This window comes from Mustelus asterias, chromosome 2 (assembly GCF_964213995.1).
Source record: "Mustelus asterias chromosome 2, sMusAst1.hap1.1, whole genome shotgun sequence".
NCBI classification, from domain to species: Eukaryota; Metazoa; Chordata; class Chondrichthyes; order Carcharhiniformes; family Triakidae; genus Mustelus; species Mustelus asterias.
In genome coordinates, this window is record NC_135802.1 from 103,952,858 (window position 1) to 103,969,771 (window position 16,914).

The 16,914-nt window shown below is 42.4% G+C and overlaps 1 protein-coding gene across 7 annotated transcripts in view; it reads left to right on the forward strand.

Annotated features, from left to right (window-relative positions):
* LOC144510161 (RNA-binding motif, single-stranded-interacting protein 3) overlaps window positions 1-16,914 on the forward strand; it is a 1,322,231-nt gene that overhangs the window by 873,929 nt on the left and 431,388 nt on the right. For all 7 annotated transcript variants that reach the window (XM_078239576.1, XM_078239587.1, XM_078239604.1 and 4 more), the window contains one exon: window positions 1,180-1,238. In XM_078239576.1, coding sequence (XP_078095702.1) covers window positions 1,180-1,238 — 59 coding nt within the window. The remainder of the gene's footprint in view (window positions 1-1,179; window positions 1,239-16,914) is intronic.

Sequence of the window (16,914 nt, forward strand, 5' to 3'; positions counted from 1 at the left end):
AATATGGGGAATACAGCAATGTCACATTCTTAATCAAGGATTTGGACTGGGAATCAGTGCAGCAAAAGGTGAAACATAAACTGAGCATGTTCTGTAAGATATGGAGTGAACTGGTGGGAATTGACAGAGACAAATTTCTTCCGCCCTCCAGCAATGATGAACATGTGGTAGCTGTCCACACAAACTATAAAAAGTGTTTTGTTTCCAAGACAGTGCATCAACAACCATTCTTCCTGAGGACAATCGCACAATAGAACACACTGCCAATGGAAATAGCCACATCCCTATCACTCAAGATCTTCAAGAGCCATCGTTAGATTATTTCTCTTTATAGGTTTTTATGATCAGGACTACCATATCGGCAGGTCATGTCTGGTTAAACAAATAAATGATGGCAGAATGATGCAACAGAAGTGGAATCATCTGTGGGTGGATCCAGGCCTCTATGACAGGAATGACCCATGAATTTTCAGTCGTTGGATTTGTTTTGTGGCGCAGGGCAAAGTGTGAAGCCTTTAGTAGCTATTATTTTCTTTTCACTCAGTGGAAATGTTGTCAGTTAGCAATACTGGAGGCTGGTCTGGCTGGATCACATTGAGCTCTACTAGACCTTGTTTGTCTTTGCTGAAACTATTTACTACTGTCGGACCATCCTGCAGGATTTGTTTTCTCCCATGTCCAGAACATTGCCTTGCATTGGAATCAAGATGAGCAACGTGCTGCTATGACCCTCAGCTATGCACTTGTCATCTCCAGATCTGACTATTTTGTTGCTCACCTGGTCACAATGCTACAAATCTCTCGACTGAATTCTCCATTGCTGTAGCTCTGGTCCCTTGTTCCCCCATACCTCCCTTCACCCACCAGTAGTGCTCCTGCTTTCAACTTCCGAGGCCTACCATTTTGAACTCCCTTCCTAAATTGCTGCCTCTTTTTTTTTAAGACCTGCAATAGCAATAAACTTCTCTCAGCTGTCCCTTCTAATATTTTTTCTGTCGGCTTGATGCTGTTCTTCTGCTTATACCTCTTGTGAAGCGGCAGTATGTAAAGAGCACAATATAAATGTAAGTTGTTGTTGTGTCTGGACTGTCTATACAATATCTCAGGTGAAACTGGTAACACCCCAGAATTGAGGGGAATTGGAGCAAAATTGAGCTTTTTCACATTTATCTTTTTCAGATATGGAAAGATAGTATCGACAAAGGCCATCCTAGACAAAAACACCAACCAGTGCAAAGGTATTTATCAAGTGTCACATTATATCAAGTTTACATGTATATCTATGTGCCTTCCGAAAGTGAGATCCACTTTTTTGTAAAGGGGTTTTTGAAAGTTTGCTCCCCTCAAACTCTTTTTGAGCTTCCCATTCCAAGATCTTCCTGCAGCTCACAGGAACAATGGTTGGTGACAGAATTATTGGGAGACTTGACAGCCAGTGACTCTCTTTCCTCCCTCTGTGTCGCCGAAAGCTTTTCACGTCGATCTGAATGATTGCTAAACTGAGATTGGAAGTTCAGCATGTATGTGGGGTGGGCGAGGGAAGGAGAAAATCACACAGGCCCCTTCACTCCATGGTGCGCTCACCATCTTTGGTTGTGGTGCGGGCTTTTCAGATGTGTATTTGGATGCTGCATAACAATGATTGTTGAGCTGTTGGTAAGTCGCATTTTGCACAGGTAGGTTGAATATTGTGTAGAAAACGTAACATGTTCATCAGAATCAGGTGGCTTTGCCTGGAGGAAAATAGATGTTAAAAATCAGCCAAACGTGCCTTCAGACAGCAGCAGTCTTGATCCAGTTATTCTGAGTCTGGAAATGAGAAGCCAACCTCACTAGTGAATCATACCAATCCATCACCAAGCTTCACTCATTTGAATACTGCAGAAGCTGTGTTAGGCTGGCAAGCTAAAGTTACATTCAGTCAAAGTAGTGGAACAAAACTAGTCAAATCTGAAGTTTCATTAAATCATATTCAAATCTTGGTTTAACCGAAAGCAAACAATTTTTTGTATGATGCTCGCCATTTATCTAAAAATGTATTATGTTTAACAGTAGCGCTGAAAGAAGGAAGAAATGTCTGACCCAGTAACAGTATATAAACCATATAAAATTTGTAAATTAAGCATGGTTCATTGCTCCTGTGCCAGAAACCTTAATGGACTTCAGTGCTGCCCTGGTGGAGGCAAGATCTTTGTTGCTTAAAGGGGAATAACATTCAAAAATGTATTTGCTTTATTGGCCAGTGCGATGTCATTTTTTGTCTGATCTTATCCGTGCTTCTTACGTTCTTGAGTTGGAGGATTCCTAATTGCTCCTAGCTCTTTGTTAATTTAAATTAACAGGCCCATAGTTTATTATTGAAAGCCACCTTTTATCCATACACTGCAAAATTATGATATATTCAGAGGCTAGCTAATGCCAACAGGGGAATTGGGCAACATCAATTTTCCACATTCTCCCACACATTTATTTACGGGAGTTAATTCTGACTTTGGGTGATGACATAAAATGGTGGCTATAGATTTCAGTGCTTGTTATATTTCTCGATGTGGAGATGCCAGCGTTGGATGAGGTAAACACAGTAAGAAGTTTAACAACACCAGGTTAAAGTCCAACAGGTTTATTTGGTAGCAAAAGCCACACAAGCTTTCGGAGCCCCAAGCCCCTTCTTCAGGTGAGTGGGAATTCTGTTCACAAACAGGGCATATAAAGACACAGACTCAATTTACATGAATAATGGTTGGAATGCGAATACTTACAGCTAATCAAGTCTTTAAGATACAAACAATGTGAGTGGAGAGAGCATCAAGACAGGCTAAAGAGATGTGTATTGTCTCCAGACAGGACAGCCAGTGAAACTCTGCAGGTCCAGGCAGGCTGTGGGGATTACAAATAGTGTGACATGAACCCAATATCCCGGTTGAGGCCGTCTTCATGACACACGACAGAGCAGAGTCGCTGAGCAGAAACTGATAGCCAAATTCTGCACACATGAGGACGGCCTCAACCGGGATATTGGGTTCATGTCACACTATTTGTAATCCCCACAGCCTGCCTGGACCTGCAGAGTTTCACTGGCTGTCCTGTCTGGAGACAATACACATCTCTTTAGCCTGTCTTGATGCTCTCTCCACTCACCTTGTTTGTACCTTAAAGACTTGATTAGCTGTAAGTATTCGCATTCCAACCATTATTCATGTAAATTGAGTTTGTGTCTTTATATGCCCTGTTTGTGAACAGAATTCCCACTCACCTGAAGAAGGGGCTTGGGGCTCCGAAAGCTTGTGTGGCTTTTGCTACCAAATATACCTGTTGGACTTTAACCTGGTGTTGTTAAACTTCTTACTGTGTTATATTTCTCCCCAGACTTTGATGGAAATGAAGGCCTGGACTTTAACTTTCCTGAGCCTCCAGGAGTTGGGGAGGTCGGTAAGATGTGGGAAACCCAGAGATTGGGAATCCTTCTGCACGCTGTGGAGTTTTAATTCCATAGCACATGTGTCACATCACTGATTGGTTTCCCAACAGGAAGTCAGCCTGATTAATAGGCTTGGCTTCCAGTCCGATGAGTAGTCAGTAGGTGGAAACTGTAGACAGGTCCTGGAGTAGGGGTTGTGTAGTGGGGTTGTGATGTTTTTAAAGTATTAAAGTTTAAAGTTTATTTATTAGTGTTACAAGTATGCTTACATTAACATTGCAGTGAAGTTACTGTGAAAATCCCCTAGTCGCCACATTTCGACACCTGTTCGGGTACACTGAGGGAGAATTTAGCATGGCCAATGCACCTAATCGGCACGTCTTTCGGACTGTGGGAGGAAACTGGAGCACCCAGAGGAAACCCATGCAGACACTGGGAGAATGTGCAGACTTTGCACAGACAGTGACCCAAGCCAGGGAATCGAACCCAGGTCCCTGGCACTGATAACCACTGTGCCACCTTGCTGCCTGTGTTTGTGGGCTTATGGGATGTGTGGTATTGGTGGGAAGATGAATGATTTCAGACTCCCAGGGTGGTTGGGGAAGGCACAAGGCCTCGACTGAAGGGAGGGTTCTGAGGCCTCAGGGTGGGAAGATGCTTGGGAAGTTGGAGTGGGAGGAAGTTGGTAGACTCATGGGGAAGGTTGGGGAGAAAGGATTTACCATTGCAGGAATTGCCCAGTCAGGCACATTGAACCAAGAGACGAGATGTAAGTGCACTCACCTCCTGCATTAGGCAGCCTCCATCTGGAATAACTGCTGGATCTCACAAGTTTCAAAAAACCAGCCTGGTTAAAGTTAAATTCAAAAGGTAGAATAACAATGAGACTTTCAGACTAATAAGATTTAAAATGCCAGCCTATCAAATTGGATGGATTGCTCACAAGCCCATCTTCCCACATTCATTGAAATTGCTTGCCTGATGATTTTTGTGTCTGGATTCTGATTTTGAAAGACTTCAATTCCTCACCTTCTTGTTCTGTGAGATTAAAATTCCTGTTGAAAATTGTGAGCAACATCTAACTGAATCAATAATACTCTTTTTGCAGTCAAAATTATCCCACAGTATCTGTTTCAGTTACTCCACCAATTTGCCAGCGGTGTCATCAGTATTGAATGTTTCAATCACAAAGCTGTTTCTGTATCTCCGTTTTAAAGGAAAGATTCCATATTTAAGTCGAATTAGTGCCTTTGACTTTAATGTGCAAGCATTTCAGCACGTATTGAATGCATTTTCTCATTGCAAAGTTTCAAATTTTCACTTTGTACGGTGAATGTATCATCATGATATAGGCTCAAAAAACAAATTGTGACATTTGAACTGTCAGAGTTCCTAAATTATGTAAAAACCAATCTCATCAAAATATGTTCAGATTTAAATGGTCATCAAGAAATATTGTCCCATTATTTGCATTGTGATTGAGAGAGAGAGGATTTTTGAACAGGAAGCCTGAGCGTAAGGATATCCCAGCTATGCTGCAGGACATCTTCTAAATATTTACATCAGGTTTCTCGTCCAACAGCCAGTCAGCTAGATTGGCTGACTGCCTGCCAGTATGGGGAATACCAGGTAAGTATCGCAGGGGAGGAAGAGTGAATTGACTCATTGCAAAGTGGTGGAGGTTGCTGAGAGTTGGCCGATTGATTGTGTGATAAGCTTGTTGGGCTTTGGGGAAATACTCCTCCTCCTCCTCAGCCCTCAGTGAAGGTACTTTACCTCATGGAACTATCTTTTTCACCTCTTTTGACCTGCTGGGTTTCCCAAAGTCCCAGAATCCCGGTCTCCATAAAATGACAAGCTAATTAAAAGGGAGATACGTGCCCCCTTCCAAGAGTTAAGTGAGCCTCCTGAAAGCAGATTCATCAGCCAACTCGCCTCCGTTAAAACCAGAAGTGGGCTGGAAGAGGTTGGGTTTGAGAATTTTAATGTTTCTTTTATCTTCGCCAACACACCCATTCTTCAGAATTAAAATTCCCCCATTAATTCCTAAAGTCGTTATATACCATTGTTTCGTTTCTCCATCCATACGCAGGTACATATAATAACAGGCTCATGGAAAATAGTTTATATCATTAGATTACAACCTCTTGTGCATGTATCCATTTGAGTTGCCTTTCTGAACTCACAAAGTAATCAATATGAGAGTAGCCTCTGTAATGGAATGCCACACTATGGTGATGTGGCTCCATTAAAGTTATGTTGGCAGGTTTGCTCTTGTGCTATTGTAAATGTGTAATATTTAATGATCCTCTACGACATTGCATGTGGGGAATGAAGACCGTCTCCAGCATTCAGATCAGAAGACGTTGATAACGGGAGGCAGAGTGTCAGAAGAGATTGTGTCTACCGTAGGGAAGGACAGGAGAGATGGCAGGGTGGCAGATGTAATGAGCTAATGTTAATCTTCTTCATAATAGGGTTGAGGAAGTGGCACTGGGCTACGACATGCATCCAGCTCCATGGGGAGGGTGTTGTTGCTTTTGAGCATAATTTGGGGAGCAGAATCCTGAATTGTTTCTTGTCTGGATGGAGGGGAAGGTGTCAGGTTTGAATTGCATTTCAGGGTGGTTTAAGAGTAAACTGCGATGAGGGTTAGAGTTAATTGCTTCATAGGGTGTGAGAGGAGGTTAGAAGTGCTGCTTGTTGCAAGGAGGGCAGAATTACTAATGGCCGCGGGATCAATTTTTTACCAGGTGTCATTTGATTGCTGCAGTGGCTAATCGAATGAGGCACCGTGTTAAAGGTCATTCATACTGACCCTTCGGTTTTAATGGAAAGAATCTGTGTCAGACATCGGGGGCTTGCATTTATCACTCGTTGAAAGAACCTTTAGCAGGTTGGAGAGTGGCTTATTTCATTCCATTCGAGGCTGGATTGCTCCTGTTTGGAGAGTGTAGAGAGATTTTGGTTGGTGTTATGAGGGAAAATTTTATCGAAGGAAAGTTCCATTTGTTTTGTCGAGCAGCTGCTGAAGGCTCTTTGCATTGCTTCTAAATGGCAATGACTAACATCTGCGTTCCAAGACATTGTGGGTTTTTATTGCTTGGTTAGATGGACTTTGAGCTTTTGGAGAGCTTCTGAGGTACTTTAGAGAATTTTTATTGGAAATGAGAAGAGAAGTGGTATTTGGGTGTTAGGGTTTGGGTTTGTGGGGATTGGGGGCACAGCAAGCTGCCACATAATATTGGGGGAATTCCACTTTTTATAAAATGTGATCCATGTAAGCTCAGCACCATCTAGAGCTACAGTTCCATTCGAGTGTCACAGTTACTCACCATTTTCAATACATTAATAGACATATGTTAACACACAATTTGAGAATGTGTCAAAGGGCTGTGATGCATCTCAGGGCTGAGGTGATAATGATTAAATTTAAATTTTTTAATCAGTTGCATCTCAACCCTTGAACAGGTTGATGTCTGGAACCAGTCTCCAGACATGTTTCTTACATAATATATGTGGAATGTTTTGACTTGTTGTCTTGATGCAAGCTGAGTTGACTCTTAGGATTTTCCAAAAATTCCAAAAATTATTTCTTGTGAGCTTCTGCCATAATTAAGCCAGAGGTGACTCTGAGAGTTCATACACAGCAAACACAGGAGATTATCACAATATCTGCATAATGTAATGCCAGGGCAGGTATATTGTTATGGTAAAATCCACTGGGAGAATATGATGACTAGCAAGTGGCTTGCCCTTGTAGAAATGGCATGTGTATGATCACTTACCTTGTTACTGCATTTTACAGTTCTTTTGAAAGAACTTTGAAGAAAATGGAGATGTAGTTGATGAATTTATGTCTACCCTCACATCACAGCTGCTTTCCTTCACTAACGTATATTTGCTAATCAGTTGGAAAACCATCAGGCTACAGAGACCTAAAGTATTGCACTTCTAAAGGACTTGGTGACTATCCAAGAAAGGCTGAAATGCTGCCATGCGGATGTCTTTAGATTTGACATTGAACTCAGCATGACATTCTGATGTTGTCCTACAGAAACAATGCTCTTTAAAACATAGATATTGTTTGAAAATGACTAAAAATGGCAGTTTCGTCCTCAAGCATGATGTATATTATGGCAGTTTTACAGTATAATACTTGAGAAAAAAAATCCTTTAACTTCTAGTATTAAGAGCAAAAAAGTCAGAACTTAAAGTTTACAGATGGCATCAAAACATTAACCATCATTCTTAGTGTTTCTTATAGAAAGAAACATTTACATTTCTAAGTTGTCTGTCATAACCTCAGGCACCTCAAAGGGCCTAACAGCTAATTAAGTACTTTTGAAGTGCAGTCACTGTTGTAATATGGGAAATGTGACAGTCAATTTACACATTTAAGTTTAAAGTTTATTTATTAGTGTCATAAGTAGGCTTACATTAACATTACAATGAAGTTACTGTGAAAATCCCCTGGTCGCCACACTCCGGCACCTGTATGGGTATACTGAGGGAGAATTTAGCATGGCCAATGCACCTAACCAGCACGTCTTTCAGACTGTGGAAGGAAACCAGAGCACCCGAAGGAAACCCACGCAGACATGGGGGGATCATGCAAACTCCGCACAGACAGTGACCCAAAGCTGAAATTGAAACCGGGTCCCTAGCACTGTGAGGTAGCAGTGCTAACCACTGTGCCACCGTGCCGCCCTTTACACAAGTTAGGGGAAGGCAGTGGCGCGTGGTATTGTCACAGGTCTTGTAATCCAGAGACCCAGGGTAATGCTCTGGGGTCCAATTGAATTTGAATTCAATAAAAATCTGGAATTCAAAGTCTAATGATGACCACTAGTTGAATTGTCGATTGCTGTAAAAACCCATCTGTTTCACTAATGTCCTTTAGGGAAGGAAATCTGCCTTCCTTACCCGGTCTGGTCTACACGTGACTCCAGACCCACAGCAATGTGATTGACTCTTAACTGCTCTCAGGAATGGGCAATAAATGCTGGCTCAGCCAGCAACGCCCACATCCCATGAATGAATAAAAAAACATAAATCCCAGCAAATAGTAATGTGACTTATTAAATTTGACGAGAGGTCACACGACACCAGGTTATAGTCCAACAGGTTTATTTGAAATCACAGGCTTTCTGAGCATTGAGGACTTCACCTGACAAAGAGCTGTGCTCCGAAAGCCTGTGATTTCAAATAAACCTATTGGACTATAACCTGGTGTCATGTGACCTCTCATCTTGCCCTCCCCAGTCCAACACCGGCATCTCCACATTATTAGATTTGAGCAGAGGTTGGAGAATGTAGAATGTATCATAGTTACGTGGTCCTGATGTGACAGAAAATGCTTTTTAAAATAGGGACAGATGCCTACTTCCAAATGTTTACAGTTGTTTGAATTAGACAAAATTTAGAGATCTTAAAATGTCGTGATTCAAGAAGAATAAAGGTACCAGTTGATGAGAGAAAGAAGAAGCAGAATATTTTAACATGGTGTTTAGATGTTTTTAGGGCATTTCAATCAGAGACAATAACAATATAAGATTGTTTAGTCAGTAGGTGTTACAAATAATTATTTCTGGATATTAAGCTGAAGGCAATTGTATTAGACCAAAGAGAGGATGCCTTGTATTCCTTCATGTAAATTTTTAGCAATTGCTTGCAATAGAATTAGCACATTTATCAACATTATGTTGTAAATTAACAGTTCTCATACGTTGCATTGCATTTTGTGAATCTTAAATAAGTGTACAAGGGAAATAAAAAAGTATATATTTTCTATACTTTATCCTTTAATTGGAGTTGCAGAATATTGCTGGAACAGCTAAATGATTTTTATGCCAATTAGAAACGTTTTTCTTGTTCCTGGTGATTATCAGAGCTGAATACTAAAGCAAAGAGAATTAATGACAAGACTTGTGTGGCCTTGAAAACATTTGGTGAAGGTCTCTGGCAGCCTCCATCTCAGAGGCCCTCAGCACCACTCTCAGCCAATTCCACTGCAGGCACTCAGCAGCAGCTTCCTCCTAATGAGCACAGCTACTCTTTAAGAGTGCCAGGCTACCTTTAAGAACTGGAGGCTAACTGCAACATGTGCTAACCTCACATGCTGCAAGGCCTTTGTAGCATTCAGCTAGGCAGCAGCAGCACATCTTATGCCCATCTGAAGGTAGACAATCATAGAAATAAGGAGGCAGCAGGAATCCTGGTCCAACGGGATTGGGTGGGAGCACATTGTGACCGTGCACCTGGAAATGGAATTTTTAGCCCCCAGAAGAACTTTCAGAACTTTGCCCAATGTTCAGAAAGAACAGAAGTTTTCCCAGTTTTATTTATTTCTATAACTCATAGTTTCTTCCCATATGGTCGTTCATTTCTCCTTCCACTTGTGCGTGCACCTCCTCATATCTGACAGCCAACTGCTTTGGCTGCGTAGTTCCCATCTGCTCACTGCACTATTCTAGAGTGGGCAGATTCTTTGGCCCAAACTGTTTGTTTCCGAATATAAAGGAGATGTAGACAGAAGAGTAATTAGGGGTGGGCCAAGAAGAAGAAAAATATTTTCTCTCCTCTCGGCTCACCAGCTGATGATTGGAAACATTTGATGAAGGTCTCAAGATTGGAAATATAACCTTCAGGAACATATGGTTGCAAACCAGTGCTCTTTCCACTCCACGCCAAGAAAACGATAGAAATAGGAGTTGGAGTAGGCCATTTGGCCCTGTCAGCCTGCACCTCCATTCAATAAGATCATGGCTGATCTTCAACTTCAACTCCACCTTCCCACCCAGTCCCCATTCTTTTAATAGCCAAAAATCTAGCCACCTCTTTAAAAAATATAATCATTTACGGGATGTGGGAATCAGGCCAGCATGCATTGCCTGCGCCAAATTTCCCTTGATAAGATGGTAAGGTTTTTGGGCTGAGATGATTGGTATCCAACAACCACAACCATCTTCCTTTGTAGCCAGGTATGACTCCTATCAGTGGAGAGTTTATCCCTGATTCCCATTAACTTCAATTTTACTTAGGCATCTTGATGCTATGTTTGGCAATGAATTTGGCCTTTTTTGTCCATGCTTAGATCAAGGTTGTAGTGATGTCGGGAGCGGAATGGAATCTAAACCCAGCATTGGCAGGCAGGCTATTGTTAAGTAAGTGGTAACACTGTCACCTTCCATCACTTTGCTGATTGAGAGTAAACTGATGAGGCAGTGATTGGCTGTGTTGGGTTAGTCCTGCTTTTTGTGTGCAGGAAATACCTGGCCAATTTTCTACAATGTCAGGGAGATACCAGTGTTGTAGCTGTACAGGAACAACTTGGCTAAGGGTGCACTAGTTCTAGAGCACAAGTGCTCAACACTACAACTGTGATGTTATCAGGGTCCATTGCCTTTGCTGTCTCCAGTGCACAGAGCTGCTTCTTGATATTATGAGGAATTGATTGCCTGAACTGGAGACTGGCATCAGCTTTGCTGGGGGCATCAGGAGGAGACTGAGATTGATCATCCACTTGTTTGCCAGCAGATGGTTGGAAATCCTTCAGCCTTGTCTTTGATGCAGACATGCTGGGTTCCACCACCGTTTTGTTGTTTAATTGTCCACTGCCATTCACTACTGATGTAGCAGGACTGCAGAGCTTTGATTGATCTGTCTGTTGTTGGATCACTTAACACTATCTATAGCATTTTGTTTCCATTGTTTAGCATACCTTTGTGATGGCTTCACCAGGTTGGCATTTTTAGCTATGCCTGGTGTGTTCCTGATTGACTATCCTACATTACTGAAGTAGATGGTGTGGGGGAAGTCTGGAAAGGAATGGGCCAGACTTTGGGTGGGAAGTGGGGTGCCTCCATTAGAAACCCCTCTGACTGTGGGCACCACCTCCCCCCCTCCCTTTAAGGTCAAATGGCCTCCCTCACCCCATACCCTATCCCCTGACACCTCAATCGTCCCCAAGGTCTTCTCTACCTACACCACCCAGGTCTTCCCTACCCTCACCACCCAGGGACCCTTTAGACTTGCCTTGACCTCCCGTGTGGGTACTTAGGCCTCGGGCTTGTTGGTGCCTTTCCTCTTATGCCCACTCCTGCTCTTGTCACTGCAAGGACTGAAGAGCCACTGTCCAATCAGAGTAGCCAGCAGCTATTTAAGGCAGGGCTTCCTCCCAAGTGAGGGGCGGAAGTCCCGCTTGCAGCCATTTAACGCCCATTCCAGCCTGATATGGCTTCGGGCACTGAGAGTTGGCTTCGGATGATGGGAAGGGTGACCCCAGCATCCAAAAAAATCAGGCTTATGCCTCGGACGCTTTATTCCAGGAACCTGGATCTGGTACATTATTACTAAGCAAACATGCTCAAATACATTTCACAACTGAGCATCTACAGCTCTCTGGGGGATAGAATGCCAAAGATTCTTAACCCTTTGTGTGAAGAAATTTATCCTCATCTTTGTACTAAATGGTCCATCTCTTATTCTGAGAGTTAGAGCTTACCAAAAGAAAAGTGCCCTCTTTGGATGGAATTTTCCCATGTCCCCACTGGTGGCAACCAGAATCTTACCCCCACGTTCAATTATCCATAGTGCCAGTGGGAAAACATGCCAGTCCAGAACATACAGACCAACATGGCGTGTTAAAGTAAGGACTTGCCTGAAGAAGGCCAGGGGCTGCTTTCGGAGTTTGTGATGAAAGTCACCAGCGACCCTGTCCCCGAAGTACCACAGCAATTGGTGGAGGGAGCATCTATCAGGTGGATTTTCCATATTCAATTCCTTCATGGAGGACCATCTCGCAGCCTCCAGCGTGTTCCTGGAGCTCTATCTTTTTACTTCAAGCGCTCCATCTTTTCTCCTGTTTTTATTCATTCATGGGATGTCAGCCTCGTTGGCTGGACGTTTGTTGGGCGTGGGCATTTGTTGCCCATCCCTATCGGCCTTTGAACTGAGTGCATTTCAGAGTGCAATCGTTAAGAGTCAATCACATTGCTGGGAGTCTGGGGTCAGACTGAGGACAGCGGATTCCCTTCCCTGAAGCACATCAATGAACTAGATGGGTTTTTACAATAGTTGGCAATGATTTCATGATAATCTTAGATTTTTAATTCCAAATTTGTATTGAATTCAAATTTCACCATCTGCTATGGCGGGATTTGAACCTGGGATCTCCAGAGCATTACACCGGGTCTCTGGATTGCTAGTCCAGCAACAATAACACAATGCCAGTGTCTCCCCCATCTTTTTTCTTTCGAAAGTGTATCTTCTTCCTGCAGGAGGTCTGTCTTCTTTCTTCAATGGTGAGTCAATGATGTTGGGCATCTTTTCAATAAGGCCCCTGGTATGATGGTGATCCTGAGCCCCCATTCACCGTCAGCAAAAACGGCGATGCAGGCCGGAAATACCATGAGAGTATTTTCCCCACCCCTCGCCAATGATCTAACGAGGTTTCTGCACCTCATTTAAATATATATGGGTACATTTTAATGCAATTAGCTGTCTTCCCCATCATATGTTAGCCCCAAATAAAGAAATTCCCCTTGCTGACGTGATGTCACGATAGCAACGTTTACAACAGCTTCTGCAAAATGTGAAGCAATGAATGGGAACCTGCTGGGGGTGCCAGAGGGGGAGAGGAACATGCCCTGGCACTGCCCCCTGGCATAACTAACTTGGCAGTGCCAACTTGGCACAGCTAATAGGGGCGGGGGAGGTTTCCTTGTTTCCATAGGGCTGAGTGGAGAGGAGTTTTGTTTTAATGCAGATCAAGGATGCTTGACTGTTTACTTATTCATAGATTTTAATAGTTAAAAGGCAACCAAAGTGTATTGCTCACCAGTAGGAGTAGTTTGCATTTTATTTATGTTCACTATCAAAGCCTCTGATATCCCATTCACCCACTGTAGAAAGCAGAGGCTCATTTACTAGTGTGCAGAAGGTACAAGTTAATTTAGGCAGTGATAAGCATTTCATCAGTGAAAAAGCAAACCCACCATTAAAAAATTAGAATGATTTTTTTGGCATTAATTATTTGAATTTTTCCAGTTCTGCCTAAATTTGTAGTTTTTTGGTGAACATTTGAACTCTACACCAAATCTTTATTCCAACCACAGTAGAGCACCCCCTAATTGTTTTGGTCTGGCCGATGCCAATTGCCATGATATTCAAATTCCAAAGGGAAACTTGGCAAACTTATTACAACTATTTTCTTTTCATATTTTGACCACAAGATGTACGTGTACTGAAGCCAAAAGCCACAAATTTCAGTGACATTTTTTTGATTTTAAAAATTCAATTAAATATTTATTAACAGAAGAAAACTTAAACACACAAGATTACATTTACACAGTTAAAATTAGTCATTTACATATTAGCCCCCCAAAAATTCATCCTTGGACTAAAAAATAAACACCCTTTTAGGCAACAATCCCTTATATTAACTTTTCAAAATTCTAGTAATATTACAACAAGACAAACTCAGTGCTGCTGTAGGGAAGGTACGTCATAGGACTTCTCAGTCTTGTTTCCACTGCTTTCTGAAAATACAAACATTTTTCTGGGTTGGCTAGAAGCTGCTTCAATTTGCCTCTTTGTAACACTTTTCCCAGCACAGAGCAGTGCTCTGGGATGTCATACATGGCCAATCTCAAACACAGCTCTCAAATATCCCCTTAAGTAGTTTTTACCTCTTCCATCTCTATTCCATTGTCCTCATCCTTCTTTGAAGCTCACCTTTTCCCAGAATATAAAAATATTCTATGTTTATCCTACTGCCCCAGCCCCAATTTAAGGTAAATAACATTTGTTTATTTATGACCTTTTCTAAGTTGTAAACCCTTCTTTACTTCCCTTTGAAATTTAACAACTTAACGAAACAAACCTTCTTTATCTCCTAATGTAAATTTCTACCCATGGCTTATTTATTTGTAGAAAATTCAACTTGGCCATATTTACTTCAAGTACTTTCTTTCAAACCTAGATTTCTTTGATGAATTCAAACTCGTAGACACCCAGTCCCCAGCTTAGTTAACTTATGCTTGCACACAAACAAACAAGCCTGGTTCACGGAATAACACAGTAAACCCCAAAATATTAAAAAATAACACCACTCTTCTTTACACAATGCAAGTGGATTTTCCCTACCAACCTCCCTCTTGGTGTTGGAATTGGAATGATTGCTGGTATCAAAGTACTGACAATTCTGTGCCATGGATTAAAATTCCCTTGGAAATTACTTGAGGCCGCAAAACAATTTAGTAAAGCCACTTGCAGCAGAAAGGTAAGGTTTTGATCTGATCAGACTTGACTGGTTATGAATCTCGGGCCCGGAGCTGAAAGGGTCACTGATCCACTGCACCAGTCAATTTTCTTTTGATCGTGTTGACCATTATAGGTGTATATTTTAGGACGATTTCTATGACTAAAAGCAGAAGCTGGTTTTGAAAGTTGAGGTGTGCATTCAGTGTTGAAAGGGAAAAGTGAGGGTTAAGTCTTAGGAATGCTTGATGGAATGACTCTGTACGACAACAATCAAAATGGTCTTCATATTTCTATAATCAAGCAAATCTCACAATCACATAGTATAATGTGTGCGTGCGTGATCACTGGGTTAGGGCCTGGGTGGGATTATTGTCAGTGCAGGCTCAATGGGCCGAATGGCCTCCTTCTGCACTTTAGTGATTCTATGATTCTAATTGCCTTTGCGAAGGTGGTGGCGAGCTGCCTTCTTGAACCGCTGCAGTCCATTTGTATAGGAATACGCACAATGCTGTTAGGAAGAGAGTTCCAAGATTTTGACTCAATGACAGTGAAGGAACAGCGATATATTTTCAAGATACAATGTGGCTTGGAGGGGAACATGCAGATGCTGGTGTTCCCATGCATCTTCTGCCCTTGTTCCTTTAGGTGGCAGAGGTCATGGATTTGGAAGCTGCTGTTGAAGGAGCCTTGTTGCATTGCTATAGTGCGTTATGTGGATGGTACACACCGCTGCTGATGTGTGTCGGTTGTGGAGGGAGTGGATGTTGAAGGTGATGGATGGGGTATTAAATCAAGTGGGTTGCTTTGTCCTGGGTGATGTCAAGCTTCTTTAGTGTTGTTGGAGCAGCAAACATTCAGGCAAGTGGAGAGTATTCCATTACATTCTTGACTTGTGCCTTGTGGATGGTGGACAGGCTTTGGGGAGTCAGGAGGTAAATTACTCTCTGCAGAATTCCCAACAATTGACCTGCTTTTGTAGCCACAGTATTTATATGGCTGGTCCAGTTCAGTTTCTGGTCAATGGTGACCCCCAGTATGTTGATAGTGGGGAATTCAGCAATGGTAATGCCATTGAATGCCAAAATGGATTCTTTCTTGTTGGAGATGGTCATTGTCTAGTACAGATGTAGGACAAGTGTTACTTGCTACTTATCAGCCCAAACCTCTACTGTGATTCAATATTATGAGGCTCTGCAAGTCATTGAGGGGAAGTTTAACTCCCAAACTTGGACACATTTGCATTGAGTCAGATGTTAAATGTTAAAACCCTGAATCTCGATCTCAATCTCCCCATTCACCCATTCCCGGTGTTCATGGAGGTGGGACTGGCAATGGGTGGGTTGGCAACTTAAAAGTTATACTGAGGTTTTAAATTTAATGCAGTCCAGCCAGGTTCTTTGCACTTTGAAAAATCTGTTGGCTAAAGAGAGGCAGAAACTGCTGGATCCAGCAGGTAAGTGCCTTTCCACTAACCTTGCCTTGCTTGCTGCAGCCAGGAAACAGAGATAAAGAAACTGCTAATCAGATCCTGCCATTAAATTCAGCAGAACCTCAGGAAATCCGTCCTTCCTGGTTTCCTGACCTCAGAGCAGCCCCGCTGCTCCCTCCCTGCCTCTGAGTCAGTACGCAGCCCCACTGTGACTGCTGTTTGGTAGCTGAAAGGAAATGAAGGCTGGAGGAGTATACCACCATATTGTACAGCGAAATAATATACCCAAGGGTTTTTTTAAAATGACAGACATGTTCATTTGGGGTTATTCTGAGCACTAAACTACTCCAGTAGATATTACTGAGTAGGAAGTGACCCTTTGCATCTATGTACAGTTCATACCACTACATGGACATTTGCTAATTACATTTTAAAGAAGTCCCTCACTTGATCAGCCAGAATTCAGGAGCTTTGTGTACTATCTAAAAAATTGCAAAAGGAAATGCTTCTATGTCTGATGCGATGAACCTGAAAAGAAAGTCATAATTTTTATTGATTTGCTCACAGGATGTGGGCATCACAATAAACACCAGCACCTATTGTCCATCCCTAACTGCCCTTAAGAAGGTGGCAGTGAGCCACCTGAACTGCTGCAGTCCATTTGCTGTGGGTACACCCACTGCACTGTTAGGGAGGGGGTTCCAAGATTTTGACCCAGTGACAGTGAAGGAATGGTGATATATTTCCAAGTCAGGATGGTGTGTGGCTTGGAGGACAACTTCCAGATTGTGGTATTCCCAAG